The sequence below is a fragment of the Podarcis vaucheri genome (assembly GCF_965113315.1).
Source record: "Podarcis vaucheri genome assembly, chromosome: 6".
In the NCBI taxonomy this organism is placed as follows: domain Eukaryota; kingdom Metazoa; phylum Chordata; class Lepidosauria; order Squamata; family Lacertidae; genus Podarcis; species Podarcis vaucheri.
The window spans coordinates 59,639,381-59,663,962 of record NC_138764.1 but is presented as its reverse complement, the minus strand read 5'-3'; the positions used below and the strand labels follow the sequence as shown (position 1 = coordinate 59,663,962).

General features: G+C 42.0%; 1 protein-coding gene across 5 annotated transcripts in view; it reads left to right on the top strand.

Annotated features, from left to right (window-relative positions):
- Window positions 1–24,582, top strand: part of FKBP5 (FKBP prolyl isomerase 5) — a 54,761-nt gene that overhangs the window by 19,918 nt on the left and 10,261 nt on the right. For 4 of the 5 annotated variants that reach the window (XM_082228228.1, XM_082228229.1, XM_082228230.1 and 1 more), the window contains 7 exons: window positions 2,276–2,420; window positions 4,919–5,061; window positions 8,638–8,752; window positions 16,577–16,733; window positions 18,318–18,408; window positions 20,867–20,950; window positions 21,432–21,617. In XM_082228228.1, coding sequence (XP_082084354.1) covers window positions 2,276–2,420; window positions 4,919–5,061; window positions 8,638–8,752; window positions 16,577–16,733; window positions 18,318–18,408; window positions 20,867–20,950; window positions 21,432–21,617 — 921 coding nt within the window. Of the gene's footprint in view, window positions 1–2,275; window positions 2,447–4,918; window positions 5,062–8,637; window positions 8,753–16,576; window positions 16,734–18,317; window positions 18,409–20,866; window positions 20,951–21,431; window positions 21,618–24,582 lie in introns of those variants that run through there. The other variant, XM_082228232.1, reaches the window with a different exon arrangement.

Below are 24,582 nucleotides of genomic sequence, written 5' to 3'. Positions count from 1 at the left end.
GAGATTCTTAATTCTGCTGTGAAAATATCCCCTTAACATAATACAACAAAACAAAAATTCTCAGTGTGTGATAAATCCATTGAATGGTGTAATTGGAGCAAATATATAAGTGCTTTACATTGATTTTGCAATTACCTCACCTTCATTTCATTTTATTTTATTCATCACTTGACCCATTCCAAAGGCTTGTGAACAGAGGAGGAAAGAAAATCACAAGATGTTAAAAATGTTTTTGAAAACCTTATGTAAGGAACAGTAGATTTGAAAGACCAGATCATAAAGGACTTCCAAAGCTTACCTCAAAGTCAAAAGAAACCTGGAGTCAAGGAGAAGGAATACAGATGAAGACCAACACCCATCCCTCTTTTAGGGGCCTTGGGCAATTAGGAAATAGTCTTATGAAGTGCCACTGATGTCTCCCTCCCCACCACTGTAACAATTAGTTAATAATATTTATCAGGTTCTGCCAGTTTTAAAACTCCATCTCTATTTGACCTTATTCTTGGCTATCAAAAACCAGTTGAAAATCTTAAGATACTCAGACTGCGTTTGCCGGAAAATTAAGTTTGGGGGCAGCCCTTGGAGGTCTAGATTGGCACCTGAATGGTAAATGTAAAAGGATGAGGAGGAGCTAGATGAATGGACAAATTAAATGTTACAACTAAAAGGCTTGTCCTTAAGGAATCACAACCTACCTTACCTAGCCTGGAGTGGGTAAAGCTCTTTACCTCATTCTGCTATATGTGGTAGACTAGGCATCATCATATGATGAACAGAGATTTGGGCCTATAATGAAACTCTTCTAGATCTACTTTGTGTGGCCTTCTGTAATGTATGCCACTGTCCACTGTGATTTTGTTTATTTTTATTGGCCCTCATATGGCTGATTGACCAAGCATATAATAACAGCTTTTGGTTGTATGAATCAGCCCTGTATTTCTGGGTTAGAAAACAATGAAAACTAATAGATTGAAGTTCATCAAATACAACTGTGAATGGATTGACAGTAGTATAATTTCTAGGAAGTGATCCATATACAATTCCTCATTTGCAATCTAGTGATAGATTTTCAGATATCCCTCATTCCCCGTATATGGATGTAGAGCGCAAATTTACAAATCAGTGTACTGAACCAACACGAAAGACCCTCTAGAACAGTGTTTTTCAACCACTGTTCCGCGGCACACTAGTGTGCCGCGAGATGTTGCCTGGTGTGCCGCGGCGGCGGTGAGGAGAGGCCGCCCAGCGCGGGGCTCTCGCCGTCTGCCTGGCTGGCTGCCTGCGAGCTCGGCGGGCAGCGCCTCCATCTGCAGCGCCCGCCTCGCGGCTCTCATCTGTTTAACCTTGAAGTCCCCCCCCGGCGCGCTCTCCTTCCTCGGCGCTCCAAGCGGCGCTCCGGCTCCGGGGGGCGGAGGAAGAAGCTCCCGGGCTCCGGCGTGTCCTCCCGGGCAAGCGCCACTCGAGAGCCGCGAGGCGGGCGCTGCGGACGGAGGCGCTGCCCGCCGAGCTCGCAGGCAGCCAGGCAGGCAGACGGCGAGAGCCCCGCGCTGGGCGGCCTCTCCGGGGAGCGAGAGGCACCAAGGAAGGAGAGCGCGCGGGGGGGGGGGACTTCAAGGTTAAACAGATGGACGTTGTGACCACAATCAGTTTGAATCCCTCTTTTTTTTCTAAGAAAATAAACATTTTACTGTTTTTAGGTATTCTCGTCTTATACCCATTCATGCAGTCCAGTGTGTTTAAAGAATAATTGGGTAAACAGGGTGGGAGCAAAGCACCCCTTTGGAATTATCCTGTGAGAGGATGTTATTTTAAAGCACTTGTGTGCCAATTTGGGATGTCTGTAGAGTTTATTTTTCCACATTATAAAAATATGATACTCTCTCTTCTCAAAGGCAGATGTAATATTTTTAAGAAATATTGTCATGAGTAAAAATAAGCCTAAGGTTTTTTTTTTAAAAAAGTCAAATTTTTGCCCACTAGGCGGGCGCCGGACTGTGTCCACCCTATTTCCCATCCGTCCTGGGTGGGAATCAGATCGGATGGGATCGGATGAGAACGGACAGGCGGTCTGCTCTCATCCGATTCCCCATAGAGAGCAGCGGGGCTCTGACATCTCCCTCTCCGCACACAGTGGTGGTGTGCCTCGTGATTTTTTTCATGAAACAAGTGTGCCTTTGCCCAAAAAAGGTTGAAAAACACTGCTCTAGAATAGGTTATCCGATGCACATGAGCTCTTATTTCTTATATCAATTTTTCCCCCATATCTTCATTCTAGATTGTGAAGAGGCCAGGGAATAATGATGAGTCTCCCATGATTGGAGATAAGGTTTATGTCCACTACAAAGGAAAGCTGGCCAATGGGAAAAAGTTTGATTCCAGCCGTGACAGGAATGAGCCATTTATCTTCAGCCTGGGCAAAGGTAAAGAATGGAAAAGGTGGAGAAAGGTAAAGAGAGCCTTAGGGATATAAAATGGGTTCTTGCCAATTAAATTACAGTTGGTTTATAATCCTGTTTTCAGAAAGACTGTGTGACTGAGAGCAAGCAGGGAAAAAGCTGAGTATTGGAAGATGTCTTGTTTTGCTATTACTTTTCAGACCTAATCACAGAGCAACAAAGGAAAAGAATCTCGTTGTTCAGCCTGCCATCTCAATGGCAGAAACCTGTGTGATCATATGAAGCTGCCTTTTACTGAAAGAGGCCATTGGCAGCACCTCTCCTAAGTCTCAGGCAACAGTCTTCTTTGGCACCTGCTACCAGAAAGGGCACCTCTAAATGTACTCATCAGTCCTACTATAGTTAATCCAAATAACTAGGAATCTGTTTAGTGGCAGGAAGAAAATAATAGATTAAAAGAGTGTAGTTACTACTCATTAAATTATAACTCTAGGGCTCTAGAGCAGTGGTTCCCAATTAGCTAAGTGGACCCCTGTTTTTCAAAAGCCAAACTATGGACCCCCTTACTTCTGAAAAAATTGATATGTATCTCCATGGTAGTTTTTTTTTATGTGAATGGTGCCACGGACCTCCTGGGTGGGTTACAAGGACCCCCTAGGATCCGCAGACCACTGCTCTAGGACAATCCTTTTTGATCATTAACAAAATGTTCACTTTTTGTTTCCCTTTACTGTTCTCTGGACACAGTCGCATTGAGAGTGTTGACATCTTTCTGTTTCCTTTGATTTGTCAGAATGTAGTAAAACAAAGTATGTGTTAATCAGCACACAGTCGTTGTTAGTCTGTAGCATCAACAGCTTGTTAAGGATTGTGGCATCTTAAAAACTAACATAGAATCACAGAATTGTAGAGTTGGGTGGTACCCCAAGGGTCATCTAGTCCAACTCCCTGCAATGCAGGAAACAGATTTATTAGGGCAAATGTTTTCATGAAGTATCACTAATAATTCACAAACCCTTTAGAGTCTTATGATTATTATTTAGAGGTTTTAAACTCCCAAGTTTGTCTTCTATACCTGAATTCAAACAAGAATGAGCATATTAATTGGCAGTTACTGTAACCTGGAATAAATGAAGAAAAAAAAATTACGGATGGAGTTGCCCCTGAGAGTGTGCTCTACTCCTCAGCTGCAGTGTGTTCCACTGAGATACGTTTTCTGTAATTATGCCCATCTTTGTAGAATGCCTAACTGGTATATGAAATACTGAAGCTGAGGATCTTTCAGCAGAAATAAGATCATTGCTTTCTGGCAAGCATTTAATGGTTTAAAAAAAGTATTGGTTTGCTTTACTTGCCTCTTTGCTTTTATAAGTTTTGTTATGCTTTGGGAGTTCTTTGGAATAAATGGATTACCAAAAATTAATAGCTACAGCTCCATAGACCCAGCAAGCTGTTCTTATGATATTTGTTCATATGGCCATGTTTGGAATTAACATGTGCTCCATCTTCCATTGGGGTACGTTGACTTTTCTTCTGTCCCCAGCCTTGCTCTAGTTCTTAAATGATAGGTGCCTTGGCCAGAGATGGGAAACATTGAGCCCTGGGAGCCATATATAGCCTTCCAGCCCTCTCTGGACTCTTTCCCAGGTCACACCCCACCCCAGACCCTACTTTATACTCTCCTTGAAAGTTTCCTTGAAATCTGATCATGCTTCTTGCTTGCCTGATTGGAAGGTAGGGAGGAGTGTGTAAGTGTGTGTAGAAACTAGCTTACCTTGCAGAGGTAAAATTCTCATTTGCTTTGGTCTTGCCCACTTTCGCCTCTGGCCCCACCTACCACTCCCATGTGCACCCTGGAAAGTTGCCTAGATGGCACCACAGCCCATGAGCTGAAAAATCTTCTCCACCCATGCTTTCAACCATAAACTTTAAATGTGGTTTAAAAGTGAACATGCAGCCTGCTACTGCACAGTGTGAAAATCACAGCTATTTCACTCCTTCACCAATCCTGCTTTAATGCCAAGGGCTAAACTGAACCCAAGCTTGATAATCTATCTCTCTCTCTCTGAACAAACCTTGAACCGGGGTTCAGACATAATGCTAAGCACTCAGCAGCCATGGCAGGAGCAGAGAGGTGCAAAGCAGTCAGTTTTTGCACTGGGAATCAGCATGATGTGTGTTCACCTTTAAATCATAACCAAGGTTAAAAGTGACAAGTGAAGGCTGCTAGTGCTAAATGATGGTTTAACATTCCTTGTGTGATATTCTGGTTTGTTTTCAGATAACAGTGTACGTAAACAAAAATAAACTGCAACATACTTGAGCAACTATCTGATGCAGAAGCAATAGAGACACACAGTTTAGTATCATGGATTTTGCATAACAGTTCGGTTATTTGACTACTACACTGTACATGTCTAAATGATCACAAATTGTAAATGTTTTTTTTAAAAAACGTGTCTGTGTCTTGCTTTGGTAAGCTTACTAACTGAAACTTTTTAATTGAAATTTCTTGTTATTAGGCCAGGTCATTAAGGCATGGGATATTGGGGTTGCCACCATGAAAAGGGGGGAGATCTGCCACCTGTTGTGTAAACCAGAATATGCATATGGTTCTGCTGGCAGTGTCCCAAAGATCCCCTCAAATGCAACACTCTTCTTTGAGGTAAGTGTATCTTTATTTGCTTATTTTATTTTGACTAAGTACATTGTTACCTAGTGAGTGTAATTTGCCAGTAATAGCAGATATGCAGCACAATGTTTTATGGGCAGAAGTGAAGCAAACTAGCAATGATCATGAATCCATCCACTAAACTCCACAGTGTTGGGAGAGGCCCTGAGTTAACTAGATAGGATATTGTCATGGGAATCTTCCTGTAAAGGCTAAAATGCAGTTGGGGACCACTTTGATTGATAGCCCAGGAAAAATACATATACTGTTTTTGGATCTAAATAAAGTGGGGTGCCACTGTTAATTCTGATAACACTAATCATCAGCCCATTGAAGGTGAAACTAAATTCAGGCAACTCTTCACCTCTTTCCCAGTAATCTCTCTGCCTCCCTATTCCTGCCCACCAGAATTGGAAGAGTTGGCAAGGATGCAGACAGAGGGGCTATAGCACACATTATGTGGAAACATGTTGAACCCCATTGCGTAGCAAGTCCCCTCCCCCATGTGAAATGAAGACACTGGACACAGTATTTAAGGTTAATGGGCATAAAAGGCCACAACTTTATTGATTACAGAATTGGAAGGTATTGGCCTTAGGCATTGGCTCCTATCGACTACCCGGCATGGGTTGTCCACAAGCCGTGGGAGTCCTGTTGAAGTACACCAACTAGGATCCCAACGGGTGTCACTGCTCTGGGGCGTGCCGGAGGCCCTTACCCCCCTAGGTTTCGGACAAGGCAACGCCCCCCCCGGAGTCCTCTACCGGACTACCCTTTTCTTTTTGGGGAAGGTGATGGCGTTTCCTTCCCCCCTTTATTTGCATACCAATTGACCCCTGCCAATGCCTAACTGCCAATACCGAATAAGTTGTGACGTTTGCTACGAGGTAGGCAAAAAAACCAAAAGGCTTGAAGTGTGCCAACTTGGAAAAATTCCTACCAGGCCCCTTGCGGCGACCAACCGAAGTCCATAGCAAGGTCAACGCTACCTAAAACCTAAGGGGTGGGTGGGATGGGGAAAAAAAACCGCTCAGCTGGCAAGGGGCAAAGAGGGCGGTCCCCGGGCGTGCCTAGCCTTAAATAGGCTAGGCCACGCCTCCCCGGTCCGCCGATTGGCGGGCCGGGTCGCTGACACGCCCGGGGATTCCCTAATCTCGCGGGGGCAATGGCCAGCCCCCGCATGGGATGTGGGAGGGATTTCTGCCCACAACCCCCTCTCCTCCCAGGTTGGAAATGGCTATATCAACCAACCTACCTGTATTTGTTCTTTCAAAGAAAAACAGCTTCCAAGGGACACCGTTGATTCGTAAAACAAAAGGGAAGGGTGCTTAATTATTTTGGTGCTTGCTGTTTCTCTACTTGAGCCCAGACATTTTGGACCCCATGGGGAGAAAAGCTGTTTAGGAGAGAATTTTAAGCTATGATTTGGGGGACAAGAATTGTGTCCTCTTTTTGCCTACTCAGAATCATCCCCTCCTCTCCCAAAATGGTGTGTGTGTATTTTTGAAGTTAATATTGTGACCCTATTAGCTTTTTTGTGTGATATATAGCTAGCCCCAAAGCTTAGGGCTTGTGCAAACATTTTAAGGCACAATGCAAGCATTTTCGCTCTTCTACCCTCTAATTACCCTACTCTTACTGCAGTAATGCTTGCTGTTCAAATGTAACAGAGGGGAGAACCTTGCTGACTGGGGAAAATCCTATGCTGTCACTGTTTTATAATGGGATGTGCAATTTGGAGAGTGAGTAGGCATAGGCTTCAAATGTTGGAAAATCAGCTTGGGGTGGAAAATGCAGATTTGAGGGGAGAATATTTGTTATCCAATTTTGCAACTCTTCAAAATTTTGTGGACATCATGCTGGAATGGGAGGAGTTGTGATTCATGAATAAATTCATTAGCATTGTGCAGCAGGGGCACATTACGGCTCTGCAGGCTGTGGCAGAAGGTGAACAGAGGTAGACATTCTGGGTCAGCCTGACTCTCTATTCTTAACATATGCAGTAATGACAGAGACTGGGTAAGCACTGAGTACTTTTTACTTTTTAGCCAGTGCTGGCTTGCCACTGTTCTCCACCTCATAGGAACTTAGTTTCCAAGAAGGAACCATCCTTCACTGCTTTTCCCAGCTCCTATCTTTCCAGAATACTAATAATAATACAGTGGTACCTCAGGTTAAGAACTTAATTCATTCTGGAGGTCCGTTCTCAACCTGAAACTGTTCTTAACCTGAAGCACCACTTTAGCTAATGGGGCCTCCTGCTGCCGCTGTGCCGCCAGAGCATGATTTCTGTTCTCATCCTGAAGCAAAGTTCTTAACCCGAGGTACTATTTCTGGGTTAGTGGAGTCTGTAACCTGAAGCTTCTATAACCTGAAGTGTCTGTAACCTGATGTACCACGGTAATTACTTTTCAAAATACATTCCTGAAAAAAGTGAACCCCACACAACTGTTTCCAAAAACCATTTCCATTTCTCTGTATATTGAAGCCAGAAAGTTGCAAAGTAGCAAAGACAGAAAGCAGACATATTGGGGTTCAGCTTGCCCACAGCAGGAGTCCTTGCCCCCACTCCTCCACAGCATTTGCCTTCCAATAATTATTTCCAAATTAACACATATATCCATATAAATGAACATATGCAACATTTTTGCCAATTGGTACCCTCTTGGTTTGCGCCCTGGATATTTGAGCACCTAGCAACCCTCCAGGGGGAGCGGCACAGTGATTTGCTCATATGCCTGCTGTGCCTGCAAGCTCTTAGTCACCTCAGAGTCATTGGAATACAGCCATGCCTTGGGTTGCGAATGCTGCGGGTTGCGCGTTTTCGGGTTACAGACACACCAAACCCAGAAGTACTGGAACGGGTTACTTCTGGGTTTCGGTGCTCGCACATGTGAAGAAGCACTAAATTGCGCTTTGCACATGCGCAGAAGTGCCGAATCACGTCACACGCATGTGCAGACACGGCGCTGCGGGTTGCGAATGTGCCTCCCATACAGATCACGTTCGCAATCCAAGGTTCCATTGTATATGCAAACAAAACATCAAATCTGTGTCTTATAATTCTTTATAGAATGCAGTGTAGTAGACTGATTGCACCCTAAATCTGGGGAAAAGTTGTTTCCAGATTTCTACAATTTATGACTTTTTCTAGTGAGGCCTTATGCAGATAAGGTAGCATTTGCTATATTGTGGGACTTCACTAGCTTGCTTCTCTTTCTCATTGTTTTGTCAGACTCTTTGTAGATTGGGCATATTTTGATCCCCACTCATTGGTTCTAAGAGCGGTAGTTTAGGGCTGGGTTCACATGAGAACTCTGCTTGCAGTTGATGCTTTTTTGTTGCTTATGGTAAATCTGTGTGATAAGGAGATGGCTATCCATGAGAAATATGGGAGCAGATGCTACGAATGGAGTGAATAATTCATGTGTAGGGTGGTAGTGGAAGCAGCTGACTAGAAGGATGGCCCATGTGAGTTAGCCCATAGATCCAGTGTTTGTGAGTGTTTCAACCCTTGTGGATTATCACACATTTGAAGTTTGGTCTTATTGTTGTTACCATTATTTTCAGATTGAGCTGCTAGATTTCAAGGGAGAGGATTTATTTGAGAATGGAGGCATCATCCGCAGAATCAAACAGAAAGGTGAAGGATACTCCAATCCCAACGAAGGAGCTGCTGTACAAAGTGAGTGTTGGTTTGCATGCAGGACTGCAAGGATGTTCATGTCAGTTGTTTGGAGCATTTGAAATCTAGGGGTACTTTGCTATCTCTGTTCTTTACCAGCTCTTATTTATAGAGACAGAAATATATGAACTAACTGCCCTGGCAAACATCAGCTCCAAAACCTGTCCTTCCAACCTAATAATAATAATAATAAGACTTAGCTTTGTTTAGAGGATTCAAGTGAAATGTTTACAACAACCCTGTAAGGAAAATCAGTATTATTATTCCACTATACTGCAGATGAGCTGAGGCTGAGAGAGAGTAGCTTGTCAAAGGAGGCCTAGTGAATCAAACCAGAGATTTTCTGATTTCACTGCTCAGTTGCTTAGCCACTGTGCTGAACCACCTTTCAACCATCAGTTTTTACTCCTGATCTCATGTGCCCAGATTCTTACAGCTACATTTCCCCATGTCACCCTATTTTCTGATATCTTCTTCTCAATTTTGCCTATTCCTTTTTCACCCTCCATCAGGTACATTCTTGAAACCTGAGCCTTTTCATCTTTCTCTGCTTTGTTATCAGCTTGAAGTAGCCACTTACTTCATGGGGTTCATCCCCGATTCTTCAGAATTCCATGTTTCTTCTGTTCTTGTCACAGCTGAAATTCAGTACAGATCAGAATGTGCACCTGCTTGCTGATGACCACGTAATGTTTCTTTTAAGGCTTTGACCTATTTAACAAAGACACATCTAGCACTTTAAGCACTTTCAGTTACTTTCATCTGCCAGGGAACTGGCAGCTTCAGACAATTTGATTAACTCCATAGTTTTGCACACCCCATATTCTTGCAGGCTTTGATGAACATCTAATCTACCAAATATATGTTCCACATGAAGCTTCATTTTCTCTCAGTTTACAAAAGCAATGGGGGTGTTGTTGTTTGAGAACTGTTCTTGTTTGAAAAGCTGAGTATTAACACTCAATAGGCTTTGAAAAACAGTTGTGCTTTTGTTTTAGAATCTGTAACAAAGACCTTTCCTCTTCTGCTATCCAGTTCCTGGTTTCAGTTTAGAAGACACTGAATCTTTTTTCTTGGTAAATCCAACTGAATAAGCACCAGGGCTACTGGGTTCTGAGGGTGTAGCCCAGGGGTAGGGAACCTGTGGCCCATCAGATGTCGCTGAACTACGGATCTTTTTATCCCTAATGACTGGCCATGCTAGCTGGGGGCAATGGAGTCCAACAACATCTGAAGAGCCCCAGGTTCCTCACCCATGGCTTAATGGAAAATATTCTAAAGCGAGGGCAGTTAGCTGCTGAGGGAAGGGTTTGCTGGTAGGTCACCTGAGTTCTGAGTCATAGTAATCCTTTTTCTGTCATAAGGACCCCTGTGGTAATGACTGCAAACCATCCTTAAATTCTACAGCTGTAAATTTTTGGCTGCAGGATTTCTAACTGGTAAACGGAAGAAAGCTGGAAGGTGTAAAAATGGATAATCCAGGCTTTAGTGTCCTCATTTACAGTGTTCAGATCTTGAAGTTCAGTAGTTGGGCACATGCTGGGCAAGCAGAAGGCCTCAGGTTCAGTCCCTGGTATCTGCAGATAGGGCTAGGAAAGGTCCTTCCTGAAACCTTGGAGAGCAGCTGTCAATCATTGTCAGCAGCACAGAACTATATAAACCATCGATCTTACCTGGAATAAGACAGCTTGCTATTCTGGATGCATAATTGTAATGATAGTGCTTTGGGACACACCATACAGCATCCTTTATCAGTCTCAAAACCATGCTTTGTATATGATTATGATTGCAATCTCACATAGGTTTTTCTTCTGAACTCATTATGTAAGGCATGTAGTGGCAGGCACATTTGTGATAGGTACCGTATTTTTTGCACCATAACACTCACTTTTTTCCTCCTAGAAAGTAAGGGGAAATGTCTGTGCGTGTTATGGAGGGAATGCCTACGGGTGGCATGCCTACGGATTTTCCTCCTCTAAAAACTACGTGCGTGTTATGGTCGGGTGCGTGTTATAGAGCGAAAAATACGGTATCTAAAACCAGGTAGCATATTGTCAGTTTTATGTTGCCTCTCCTTTGGGAATAAGGCTACCTATTCTTCCTCCCTCCCCACTTGGCTAAATCCTGGATGATTGAGGTTTACAGGAAATAGCTGTTGAAGTCTGTGGTTTATTTCAAGTTTAAAAACATGTCCAAAGGGGTTGTTGCAGGAACAGTAGGGTAGTTTAGTGGAGTCTTCCAAGAAGCTTCTTTCTAGCAAGCTGGAAGTTCCCAAGGGCTCTCCCTCCCTTCCTCTTGGTTGGAACATTTGTGCCAGACCACAACTCCCACATGAGAAAAACAAACCAATGAAACTTCATTGGTAAGCTGCAGACACCTTTTTTTAAGGTTGCTATTTGTATACTAATGAAGTACGTTTTACAGTTTATTATGCAACAAGTAATTTATCTGCCTAAGTAATACTTGCTTGTTGACATGGAATAAGAAAAGTTTTTGTAGTATGATCCGACATGTGTACTCAAGTCCCACTGAGTTAGATTAGACTTCCTTGCAATAAAGTGTGCCTACAGCAAAAGGCTTTTCAATTAGGATTTCAACTCCCAATGAGAATTCTGAGTAGTCATGTTCAGAACTGAATTGTAAATTTATTAGCAATTTGTTCTTTTCCTGATTAGTTTATTAATTCAGAAGTGTTTTCACTTATAGATTTAGTTGTGTGGTTCACGAAAATAACATGACTCTTAAACTAAAGCAGAGATATTAATTTAATGATTAAGTTTATTCCCTTTGAACAGCTGCTTTGTGAGAATCATGGAAATAAAGCCATCTGCAGCAGTCTTCAGAATACATGAAGTATAACCCAGGGGAAATTGGGCACGTTAAGAGACAGTGATACCAAGTGCCCACCTTCCTGCCCCCAGTTGGTCCCCATATTGTCAGTAAAGCAGAAGTAGAGATGGGATGTTTTGAAGAAACTAAATTTATGTTTACTACCTCTGTTTCTTGTTCCAGTAGATAAATGCCTCTGGATTGAGAGCTGCATTTCAGACTCGTCAGCTACTGTGAAGTGGAAATGTGCTGATAATTTGACTTGAATAGAGCAGGTTGGCAGAAAACCAGAAGAGTAGTTATGATTGCATTTAGAAGCCAAGCAGGTGGTAAAACCTCGGCAACTGTGCTTTAACTGATAGTGTTTCTGCTCAGTTTTAGTAAAACCCAATATTAACTTGGGAGCTGATACAAAGATTCCTGGCAATTATATTACTGCTATAATTAGAATGGGAGGAAATATGCATGGAGTAGAACTGAAGTCTTTGAGCAGAATTTTTGTAGACAGTGTTATTAGCTTGACTGATGGGGCATAATTCACATCTCTGCTTCCTAAAACACAGGCTGCAGTTGAATATTTGCATTCCAAGTTGTGTTACAGCCCCTCTGCTGTTTTAATCAGAGTACAAATTGCTGTCAGTGCACAGAGTTCATGTGCCAGCCACATTCAGAACACAGTGTTCTGTGCTCTTCAAAACAAAATTGCTCTAGGCACTGAGAGAACAATAAGTTAGCTCAGCAGCTGAAGTGATGTTCCCTGGTCTGGCTAGAGTTTCTGACTGTGTAATCCAAGTGTAATTCTATCCAAATGATCTGCTTTAGGCAGCACTTAAGTAACTTTGATAATCAAGTTGTGGAGTTTTTCTGATATCATGTTTATACAATTCATATGAAATCACTTCCTCTAATAATGAATGGGGGTTGTCCAAAGTACCTATCAACTTGGAAGCAAAAGAAAAGCACCCCAAAATAAGGGACATGTTTCTGTACAGTTAGGGGGTTTCCTGGGTATGGAGAAGTATAAAAGTTTGCAAATCTAAACCCTCCAAAAATGGCTTTGTGAGGACTTTCAAGGACTGAGGGCATAGAGATAACAAAGTTCACACTGATTGAATCCCAAATACAGGAACTAAGGTTTTTTGCTGCTACTTTTTGCGCAGTGTATGATTGAAAGCAACTGAGAGAAATAATATTAGTACAGTGTGTCAGTTGGGGATAATGGGGGTGGGAGGAGTTGAGGACAGGTTGAGAGCCGTTGAGACATAGACCACGATCAGGCACATTGATCTCAGTGCAATAAATCATGATTTATTTGGGCGAAAATGAGCTGTGTGCCATGTGTTCCCTCCTTACTCTTTCCCTTGTGCACCCAGCTTTCACAAAGATTTCTTCCATTTCTTAAACTGAAATGATTTCCTGTGTCATCAGCTGGGTAATGGTAGTTTAACAAACTCTGGAAGGAGCTTATTTGGCTGAAGACTGTTACTTTTGAACCCAGCCACAGATTTGACAATGTTGGTTGAAAAACAAAGGGAAACCTAGGAGGAGTTGATTGCATGGGTCTTTTCCACCCAATCACATCACCCATCTAAACTGAGCATCAGTTTGAGGAGGCCAAAGACTCCCATGTTGCTGGTGTAATTAGAATCCTTCCAAACACTCCCCAGCGACTTACCATAGGGAGCATACTTACACACTGCTGGGCAATATACTGTATGTGAAAGAGTCATAAAAGAAGTCCTTAATCTCCAGAAATGCTCTTTTATAATGTTTAGTATTTATAAATCAGTTTTGCATTTTATAATTATATAATATTATATATCAGTTATATATTATACTATAATGTATCATATGTTTATTACGGTATATTATTTTAGTTCAGTGACAGAACACATGTTTTACATGTGAAAGGTTCAGTGTTGGCATCCCCAGGATAGGGATAGGTGCATGCAGAGTTTGTCTGAGGCAGCTTAGCCTTTTGAAGTCTTGGGCAAGTGTACCCAGCTGCCCCCTACCCTCTGCATGTGCCTGAGTAGGGCTGCATTGAATTGCAGGGGGTTGGACTAGATGACCCTTTGGATTCCTTCCAACTCCACAATTCTATGATTCTATGGCTGGGAAAGACTCCTGTCTGAAACCCCAGAGAGGTATTGCCAGTCACCGTAGGTAATTGCTTCAAGAGCTAGGTATCTTCAGTAGAAAGCAGGACAGAACTGAAGAGATTGCTACATAGGGAGAAAGTGAGGGATATGCTTCTGTGCATGTCACTAGGACTGAAGTGAAGTTCACCCTTCAGAAATACCTAATATGATTTGTCTTTGTTCATGTTAATGAAGCTTATGATGGATGGTTGCAATACTGTTGCATTATGCCCTGCTGAGTTCTGGCATCTAGTTATGTTTTTGTTTCTGCGTGGTGTTCATGCTTGATGATCAGCAGACATCTAGAAATCTTGATGTTTGCTTTCTATGCAAATGGTGGTCAAGGGAGAGGGTTGTTCTGCTTTCTTTTTATTATTATTTACATGAGAAACTTGTTTTTTGGTTGAACATACAGCGCTGGCTTAGGGGTGAGAAGACCATAGGTTTAGAAGCATTAGGCAAAGAGGTGGAAGTGTGCCAGGATTGAAATTGTTTCTTCGCAGCCTGTGTTCTTTGATTTGCTGCTCTCCAGTAGAAACCTGAGTAGAAAGTACAGTTCCTGTAGCCCTGTGTGTGATGAATGACTAACCATCTACAACTTAATGAAGTATTGCTCTAAATTCAGTACTGCTCTAAATTCAGAGACTGGCCTGCTGTTCACAGGGCTGCTTTTCCAGCTATTATGAATGTTCTGGAAAGAGGCACTAACAGTGCTGATCTCTCAGCTGCCTGCCCTCCACCTTATTCAGTGCACCAAGTACAATGTGAGCATTCCATTCCAAGTACAGTTTAAAGGATGAACCTTGTTGTTCCTTGCTTTTTGGCTAGAGGAGAGATCTCTAGCTATCAGAAACACATAGCTATGTGAACCCTGACCATCAGCTGATTCACAGGGCTTTCATAGGTCCATGCATGAGACTTTACAGATACCACCAATAAGCTCATGGTGGTGCCTGCAAACCTTCTTTAACTCAGCCGTGTCTTTACCTGCCATCTTATATGGCATCTAGGGATAGGTTATCTCTGTTTTTCATTTTTCCAATCTTACATTCAGTTCTCCAGGTTTCTGTAATTATATTTTGAGATCAGCAGTTTCCTCTTTTAGGAAGAATAAAAGTTGGTATCTTTAATTTCATTCCCCCCTGCTGGTTTAGGAGAACAGTTCATGCACCTGATGAAGTGGCCTCTGGGCTACGAAACCTATGCTGCAATAAATTTGTTCATCTTTAAGATGTGCCACAGAACTGTTTGTTGCATATATTTCAAGTCAGTTTATTTAATATCTGAGAGTGAATGTGTTATTTTACCTTGTTGTGTTCTAGCACTAAGTATCATGTAGTTTTCCTTTAAAGAAAACTTTGTAGCTCTTATTGCATCTGGCTAGCAGATACAGCTATAACAATATTTGCACACTTTGCAATAATCAATCTTAGATTTACAAGTCAGCATGTCAAAACTCAATATCTGGATCCAGCAGAGCTGCTTAGAAACCAGGAAGCAGACTAACCATTATGTGTTGCTTTGTCCTTGTTCCAGAAAGGCACAGTTAGTCCTTATGGGAACATAGTGTTTTATACAGCACTTGTTCTTTCTCTCTCTCTCTCTCTCTCTCTCTCTCTCTCTCTTTCTTTCTTCTTTCTGGGAGGCACTTATATATGCAAACAGATGTTCAGTCAGAATGTCCACATAGCTTTGTTAATCCAGGTAATATTCCTATTGTGCAAGTGTATTACTGTAATTTTACTATTTGACTTCGCACCACAATCTGGCCCAGTCACAAACAGGAAGTACAAAGATTTACAAATGGATAGCAGTATGTAGTTATAACAGTGCAGCAACCTGTGGCCTGTTCTACAGCAGTTATTGTTGCATGCTCTGCTTAGTAAGGGAAGGGAAGACAAGGCAAGACTGTCTAGTAGCCCTTCCTGGCTAAACAAGTCCTTTCTCTAAACTGAGCCCTTCATGACTCCAGTAAACACAGAGGATTTCTAGATTGCTGCACAGGGTCACAGAGGAAACTTTCCCTGCTAGCACTGGCGGAAGAAGAGGAGTGCGGGGGGAGCGCACCGCCCCCAGCAGCGCGATCCCAGTAGGGTGCCATTTCGGCTCCCCCCACCCATGCGTGGTGGGTGCCATGCCCCTGCAGGTGCCATGCCACACCCCTGCGGGCGGTGCTCCACGCCCCTGGGACGCAGGCCAGCCCCGCCCCCGCCTGCTCTCCACACCCCGGTGCCGGAGCATGAAGCTCTGCCAGTGCCATGCAGGTGTCCTTGTATAGTATTTTTATGCTGGGACAGAGTGCCAGTAGCTTTTGCAACACTGTGTCCCAGTTTAAATACAAAAACACCAGTTGCAAGCTCACTTCTGCATCAGGAGCCTACTGCCCAGTGCTAGGAGCTGTGATGTCTATGCAATGGCTCTGAAAACAGGGCCACAACATGACTAAACTAATTTATTTGTAGAAAAACTTTTACTAGACTCTGAAAACTTCAAAGACTGTAGAAATCATCTGAAGTACTCAAATCTGTTGGCTAGAGGTCTAATTTAAGACATGTATTTATATATTGATGTTTAATACATCATAGCAGTTTACCACAATATAAAGACATAAAACCAAACAATAAAATCAATGGAACAGAATAGAAAAAAATTCAGCAGGCATTTAAAAGATGGCACAGAAGTCTCCTGGTGAATTTCTATTGCAGAGAGTCATGGGCAATGTGGCTTTGGGGTTTATATTGGGGCCCGAATGCTGACAAAAATGTGTTTTAGCCATGAAGTGCTTTAATGCCTGTCAAAATATTTGCAGTCAAACAGTGCTTTACAGTGCATTGTTGTTTTCTTTCTCATACAGTCCATCTGAAAGGATTCTGTGATAGCAGAATGTTTGATTGCAGAGATGTAGCATTCACTGTTGGAGAAGGAGAAGACCATGACATTCCCATTGGAATTGACAAAGCTCTGGAGAAGATGCAAAGGGGAGAAAATTGTATCCTACATATTGGAGCACAGTAAGAAACTTGAGATTTCTCCTGTCTCTCTCAATATTTTCAGTAGTTGGTGTGATAAAGCAGAGATGTGGAGCCACCCTCTGAACACAGGTGTTGCTGCAGCTTATTGAGCTGGTGCTTGAGCAGGGCAGCTGTTGAGGTTGATGCTGTGTGGATGTACTGACAGAGCCAATATTGTGCTCCTGTCAATGTTTTTACACAGCCACAACATCACCACCACACAGCTCTGTCCTGGTCCCATTCAGGTAAGCTGTAGCAGTGCTGGTTTGGGGGGGGGGGCAACTCCACAGCTCTGCCTCACCATACTGGCCACTACTGTCTGTCTCTTACACATGCACACGCTACACAGCTTCTACAGCATTCAACTCTAATGTAAGCAAAGATGCATGTAGACATTATTTTGCCACAGGTTCTGTGGCTGTGGCTCCAGTGTGCCAGAGTGTTTTGATTGCTGGATTTTGAACACACACAGTTACCCACAATGCAGAGCAGTCCTGTAGTTTTTAAAAAATAAAATACTGCTGTTTGATCAGCTTTCCTTCAAAGTAAGATTACCAGATTTTTTTCAATGAATCCGGGGACACTTTTCAATTTCAATGGATTTTGTATGGGGACTGATTTGTAAATCCGGGGACTGTCCCCGGGAAACGGGGATGTCTGGTAACTTTACTTCAAAGCAGCTTCAATCTGAAAGGAAAACTTTACAGTTAAGCTCTGGTGTGTACGTTTGAGTCAGCTATTGCACATGTGTAGACAATAGCCTCATGAATAGGAGTTGCGGGATATAGGCAAGAAACCAAACAGGTAAAGCGCAATGGGTGGCAACATCACTGTCCCCTCTCAGGTATATACAGCAACATACAAATGCAAATTGAAATGCAAGGGAGGAAATTACCTTGCTGTGCTTTAAGCTACTAACACATGCATATTCTGTGTTAACCTTTGTCGCAAGTGAGGCGATTAAAATATGTTAAAGCAAACCAATTGTGCATGTAAAGTGTTTTTGTTAAATGATTTTCTATCGTAATACAGCTCTTGCAATTAATAGTGCCAGAACTACATTCTATTGCTAGCTAATAGTAGGAATCTTACATATGTCCTCTGATGTATTATCTCTCTTAAAAAAATAGAGTAACATAATTCACATCTGGCAGATTTTAAGGGTTGGAGTAGAAAGAATTTAGGCAATAATTCCAAATATTATTATCTATTTGCCCTTCTAAAGTTTAGTGTGATTATTGAAGATCCTAAGACATTTGTGAAAAATCTCATTACTGAAAAATAAATGCATGTTCCATTGAAGAAGGTATTAAAATTGAGTAGGAAGCAAGGTATATAATAGTATCTAATCTAAATACAAAGGAAGTAATGATAAGCCTAGTATAGTGTGTACAATCTGTGTGTGTTGCCACAGATGAGTTACTTGGCCACTGGTTTCCTAGGCAACATCTGTTTTGTTTCCAGGGGCCGATGTGTAGCTACCCACTGTTATCTCCACGTGAGCGCAAATATTCAGAATGCTGAATTAAGTGCCTCATCCTATGCTGTTTTTGTTTAGTATTTTGTTTCCATGCTTTGTTTTAGATATGGATTTGGTGAAGCAGGGAAGCTTAAATTTGGCATAGGGCCAAATGCTGAACTTGTGTATGAAGTTACACTGAAAAGCTTTGAAAAGGTGAGAATGGGATTTTTTTTTCCCAATTGTAAACAGCTATAATACACACACACACACACACACACACACACACGGCTGACATTTACCTACAATATCTCTTCTGCAATGAAAACATTTAGGATGTCCTGTTCTCTTTCCCCCTCCCTGCCCCTGCATGTTTGTGACAAAGCTTGGTAAGGCAGATACGTCAACTAAGGTCACAGTGTTCTTGTGAGTGTGTTTGTTTTATTGTTTTGGGTGGGGTCCAATACTTGTTCTGGGCTTGTTCCTTTTGTACTTCTTTTTTTCCCCTGGGCTGCAGACAAAAAAAATCATGTCCTGCCAAACAGCACTAAGAGGAGGGCAGGGCAGAATTGCCAAACAGGCTGTGCCCTCTTTGGGGTGCTGGAGAATGTACCCATCTCTGTACCGTATAGTAAAGGAACAAGATGTACATAAGGTGGAGCTGTGCTTTTATAGTCTATACTGGGGAATGTTTGCAGGAGGAAGGCGTTGGTTTCTTCTCCACGCTTTCTACTCTTGAAAGATTTGTAGAGGTTTCTCACACTTTCATGACTTTTTCATCCTATCACACAAGACAGTGCTTCCAAAGAGATTTTTAGCAGAGCTATAAACATTTGTGAAGTGGGTCCCCAAGTTTAGGGCAGCATCCGCAGAATGCTATCCTCATTAAAGTGTCAGCAAGTACCTTTAATCCAGATTTCTCCTTACTGGGAAAAATCTGATAAATATATTATTATGCATCTGCAGTCATTGCTGGTGTGGAACCTGTTAAGTGCTTTTTGGGTGGGGGAATAATTTGGCACATGTGTAGTGATGTTTCACTGGGTAGCTTCCATGGCCACACTTCTGCTACCAGTTGCTCCCCACATGGAGCAGATTCGCACAAGCCTTGTAATAATAAAAACAAATGTGTAGTGCTGCTTAATGCTCTGAATGGAGGTGGGGAAATGCGTGTGCCAATCTTTCTGTGAATTAAGACGCTACCTCTCTCTTTGCCTTATCCAACTAACATTCAATTTAAATGTAATGGACCTGAGAATCTGTTCATGTTGCTGAGAAGGAGAGGGGAATCAAGTCAGTCCTGAGTGTCATCTCACTATTTTTCCAATCCCCTCCAAGAGTCTCTTACAGCTGTAGGTAGAAGCCCTGCTGCACAGAGCTATTGAAGATGATGGGTGATGGGGAGGGGAGGGGAGAAACAGCAGGAAGAGGCAAGCAGGAAGCCCCCCCTTGCCACCTCTTACTTCACCCACCACCACTCTGTGATCCTGTACAAGACACTCTTCATTGAACACTCATCCTGGTTTGTAGGGAGGTTAGATGACATTGACCATTTATTGAGTACGCATTCTGATTTGTTTGTGAGGAGGATAAACAATGTCGCATCAAACAAAAGTAATCACACACTTTCCAGTGCATGTTCCTGTCGCTTTTGGAGGGTTTATTGTACAAGAGCTCCAAAGCAAACTTATTTTTCTGGAATGTGATTGAATCCCACCTGAAAATAACAAGTCTGGAAGCATCATTACAGAGGTTTGGGAAAATGGCATGAAGAGGTTCTGGATACTCGCCTTTGAGGTGAAGTTGTTCATTAGTTGGAGAAGAGTGGGAAAGAGGAATTACCTTAATTTATAGAAAACTTGGCACATGCCCCCAACACATTCAGAGCACTAAACATGCCTGGTTTGTTTCTGTTATTACAGATATTGTGCAATTCTGCTAAATCAGAATTGTGCAAAACTAAAACATTTTTTTAAGACTAAAACAATTGCTGTTTAATCCTGTAAGCTTGCTGGGGAAAAGAAAGAGATTGAGAGGAGGGACAAAAAAACTCACCCAGGATATTTTCTACCAATCTCTGCCCAGTGGTCTGCTTGACAAGCAGCAAAATAGCAATGAATATAGTGAGTGAAACCCTCACATGCCAAATGTGTGTGAAGAATAAATGGACTGGAACAACCCATTTGCAAGACATAGCCTTAATTTTAGTGCCATAAATATTTAGTTACTCTGAAACTTGCTCTTAATTTCTAAAGCCAGGTGTAGCTTACCTAGTACCCTCTATAGCTTGATGGTAGAGCATGTGCTTTCTGTGCAGAAGACCCCAGATTCAATCCCCAACTGGGAGAGACTCCTGTTGGAATCCGGAGAGCCACTGCCTGTCAGTGTTGGTAATACTGAGTTAAATGGACACAATGACCTGACCCAGCATAAGGCAGCTTCCTGGGTTACCCTTTGTGTATAGTAATACTCTCTATTCCTTCCTACCCACTGATCCCATTGCTAACACTACTGCATTATGTGAAATAAGTAATGTCAAGTAATGTCAAAGTTGGAAATAGTGAGATTCTGTGTAGTTTACCATGTCTCGGGGTCTGAAGACAATTTCTAAGAAAGAAGCAGGGTTTGTTGTTTTTATAATTACCTAATTATTGCTATACATGTTTGCTTTCAGGCCAAAGAATCCTGGGAGATGGACACCAAAGAGAAATTAGAGCAGGCTGGCATCGTCAAAGAGAAAGGGACTGTGTACTTCAAGGTCTGTGTCAACATGTCTAGAAATAGTAGCATCAATAATTGGAATTTCTTCTGATAAATGCCCTGTAGTTTAATTGCCAGTGATGACATTTCGGAAGCACTGTGGTTCTCAAGCAACCCTAATGATGCCTCTTTTCCACCTCAGCTTCTCATTCCAAAGGTGGCGTTGCCTAGCTGGACTGACGCTAGGAGTAGAGATGGCATGAGATATATTGGCGGTGGTTTGGAGGGTTTCTGAAATATTCTTTCTAGGCACATGGTAGTCTTGGCAGAATGTGACAGCACCCAGACTATATGACACTACTGCTTGCTAGTACTCTCCTGACTTCCACACTTTCAGTTCCCATTGATGTTGCACCTAGCTCTTCTGTATTGCTTCCTTCTTCTCATTCTGTTGCTGTTCAAATTATAACATATTTCATAGTCAAATATATTTCACATTCATTACCATTCATAATCTGATCTTCTTTACCCCATGCTAGGAAGGCAAGTACCTACAGGCAATGATTCAATACGGGAAGATTGTATCCTGGTTAGAAATGGAATATGGCTTATCAGAAAGGGAATCTAAAGCTTCAGAATCGTTGTTGTTGGCAGCCTTCCTCAATCTCGCCATGTGCAACTTGAAGTTGCGGGAGTATATGAAAGCTATTGAGTTTTGCAATAAGGTAAAGAGACATTTGGCCATGTGGGGTTTGGGAGGCCAGTGGTGGTAGGTGGTGGTCATATCCTGCCCTATATCTCTTTCAAACAACCTTTGACCCTGATTCTTTTAACATATTAGAGACAGATACCAAAATATCTTTTTAAAAACTTAAAAAGGCAACAAACTACTATCTGATAGATTTAGAAATAGACCTTACTTTATAAATACTCCTGTGCTGATGGATTGTGTGGCCATTGCCTGCAGAATACAACAGTTCTGTGGCATCTTGGAAGCAAAGATATAAGTTTAACAAATCCATTAGATGTTTAGTCCCTGTACTGTACCGTTTACACTGAGAGGAATGATTCCTCATTATGGCTGTGATTCTGTACCCACTTACCTGAGAGCAAGCCACATTGAACTCGGTGACATTTATTTGTTTGTTTATTGACATTTGTAAAAAAAAAATGAGTGAAAGAAAGCACAAAGCAAAGGCAAATAAAAATGTAAAAAAAGACAGGACATGTATAGGATTTCACTGTGAGTATTCTGACTGCTCTACGATTTGTTCATGACCATTACAGGAGTAGGGCTGTCCTTTCTAGAATATCCCTTTTAACTACAGAAAACATGAGCAGTAAACTGAGTTGGGAAGAACTGCATATGATCCTTAATGTATATGATTCTTTAACTGAACACAATGCAGGCAACAACCATTTTGCTCATGTTCAAAGCATGCATGACCATGCACACGTGCATCTCTGCAAACCTAGAAGTGGCAGGGAAAGCGGGTGGGGTGAGCTTATATGCACCCCGACGTAGCATGCAATGACCCAGAACACAACCCCTGCACAAATTGGGGGTTGCTGTTGCAAGAACTTTCTTAGGCAACACCTTCAGGTGTACATGGAATACATGAACTATGACAGCATCTCAAGGCAAATTTTTAGGGGTGCCATGAAATAGTGGCCTTTTCAGTTTTAAAGTCAGTCACATAATAGCTACAATTTCCATAAGTTTATTCTTTAATACTGTCATGTTGCTACAGCAGAGTTTATCTGCATTGCATACTATTTTCCATCAGTTAAGCATGCATATGTATTATTTTAGAATGGGCCACATTCTGGGTTTGGCTAGAAGTCTTCAGAATGGAACTACTATTATGTGCTTTAGGTCTCTGAATGCAGCACACAGCTAGAATGAAGTGTTAAAAAATGAGCCAGAGCATTTAAATTAGTAAAATAATTATGCAAACGTAAGGCATGTGCTTACGGGTACAACTATAAATATCTGGGGTTTGTGAGTCATCATCTAAACATTGCCTGTAAGCTCTCTTTTGGGCCTCTGTTTGGAAGCTTTAAGCATAATATCCGTTTGCATTTAGTCACTGTATCATATTACTCTTTTTTGAATGTTCTATTTGTAGTTGAAGATGACTTGTCATCTACAACATACACATTTCCAACTAGTTTTGGAGACAAATCCATTTTGTAGATCAGTGGAGAGATTTCCACCATTTTAGTGCCAGGATGTTTGAGAAAATTACCTTGTTGGGTTTAAAATTCTATGCTTGATTCAATAATATTGAAGCTCTTATTTTTACATCTGTAACTGAGGCAGCATAGAAACATCTGATAAAAACATCTGGCATCTGGATTTGGATTTTTGATTAAGAAGTTCAAATGCCAAGATTTCAGGGTATGCAGCAGATATATAGTACGTGAGGTTTAATTGTTACTTCACTATTTTTTGAAAAACAGCTTTTGTTACAAAGGTCAATAAATAAGCTAGAAACTCAGCTTTGTCATTTTGATATGTCTAGTGTGGCTCCCAAGATTATTATGTACAAGCACTTCAGCATGCGTTGACCATTTCCCCTGCCCCTTCTGCAGCTCTGCCCCCCACATGGTATGCCATTCTGCTGCAGGTTTTTTTTAGGGATAAAGTGCTGTATGTGGTGGTGGAGTAATTCTCTCTCCCCCACACTCACATGTGCGCATAGAAATGCATTCTGTGCATGCACAGTAATCTTTGGATGACACCAGTTGGTCATATAAGAGACATTAAAATAAAAGGATATGCCTTGTACTGTTTGCATTTTAAGGGTTGAAGTCGTTTTTCTAGAATATTACCTATTCCTGTGTCAGTGACTCATGTCCTTGCTCTTGAGCGCTTAAAAGCCCTCTTTTTCATTGGACTTGGCAGAATCAGGCTTTTCTAGAAAACCATGTGACTGGGGGGGAAATGTTCCTCTCTTATTTTCCATAAATGGAAGTTGAGAATCTAAGTTATCCTGCCTCTATAAGGTAGTCCTGGTCACAGCTGTATGCGGTTGTTGTTGTTTTTCTATTGTTGTCAACCTTAATTAAAACAAAAGCTGTAATAACACCTCAGCACAGGACTTTATGTCCAGCATACATACTCAGTTTCCCCCCCTAAAAAATATTTTTTATTATTTTTTGAAGTTTTGTTTTCTACAGATCAGTTTCATTTGTTCTGAGACGTTAGTGTTGCATGCACTGTTGGGTTGGAAAGAAAAGAGGGGGAGGGTGCATGGGGTGGGCAATGCTTCTGTTCTTCTACTTAGTGTATGTGTGGGATTTTGTGCCAGTGTCACTTGTGTGGGTTCTCTTTCTATTTGCTTGTTATATTTCCTTGGTGGTGAGAGAGGTTGGGGTGGCCTAGAAGAAGAAGAAGAAGAAGAAGAAGAGTTTGGATTTGATATCCCGCTTTATCACTACCCGAAGGAGTCTCAAAGTGGCTAACATTCTCCTTTCCCTTCCTCCCCCACAACAAACACTCTGTGAGTGTGTGGTTGGTTGTCGTGGTTGGCTGTAGTGAGGTTTGTTTATGTGTGTGAGGGGCTGTGTTTTTTGGGTCAGGTTAGTCATGTTGAGCAGACATACTCAGTTGACATATTTTCTTTCTGTCCCACATCCTTTCTTGAGTCCCATTTTCCTCATTCTTGTTGTCTCTGTCTGTGGAAT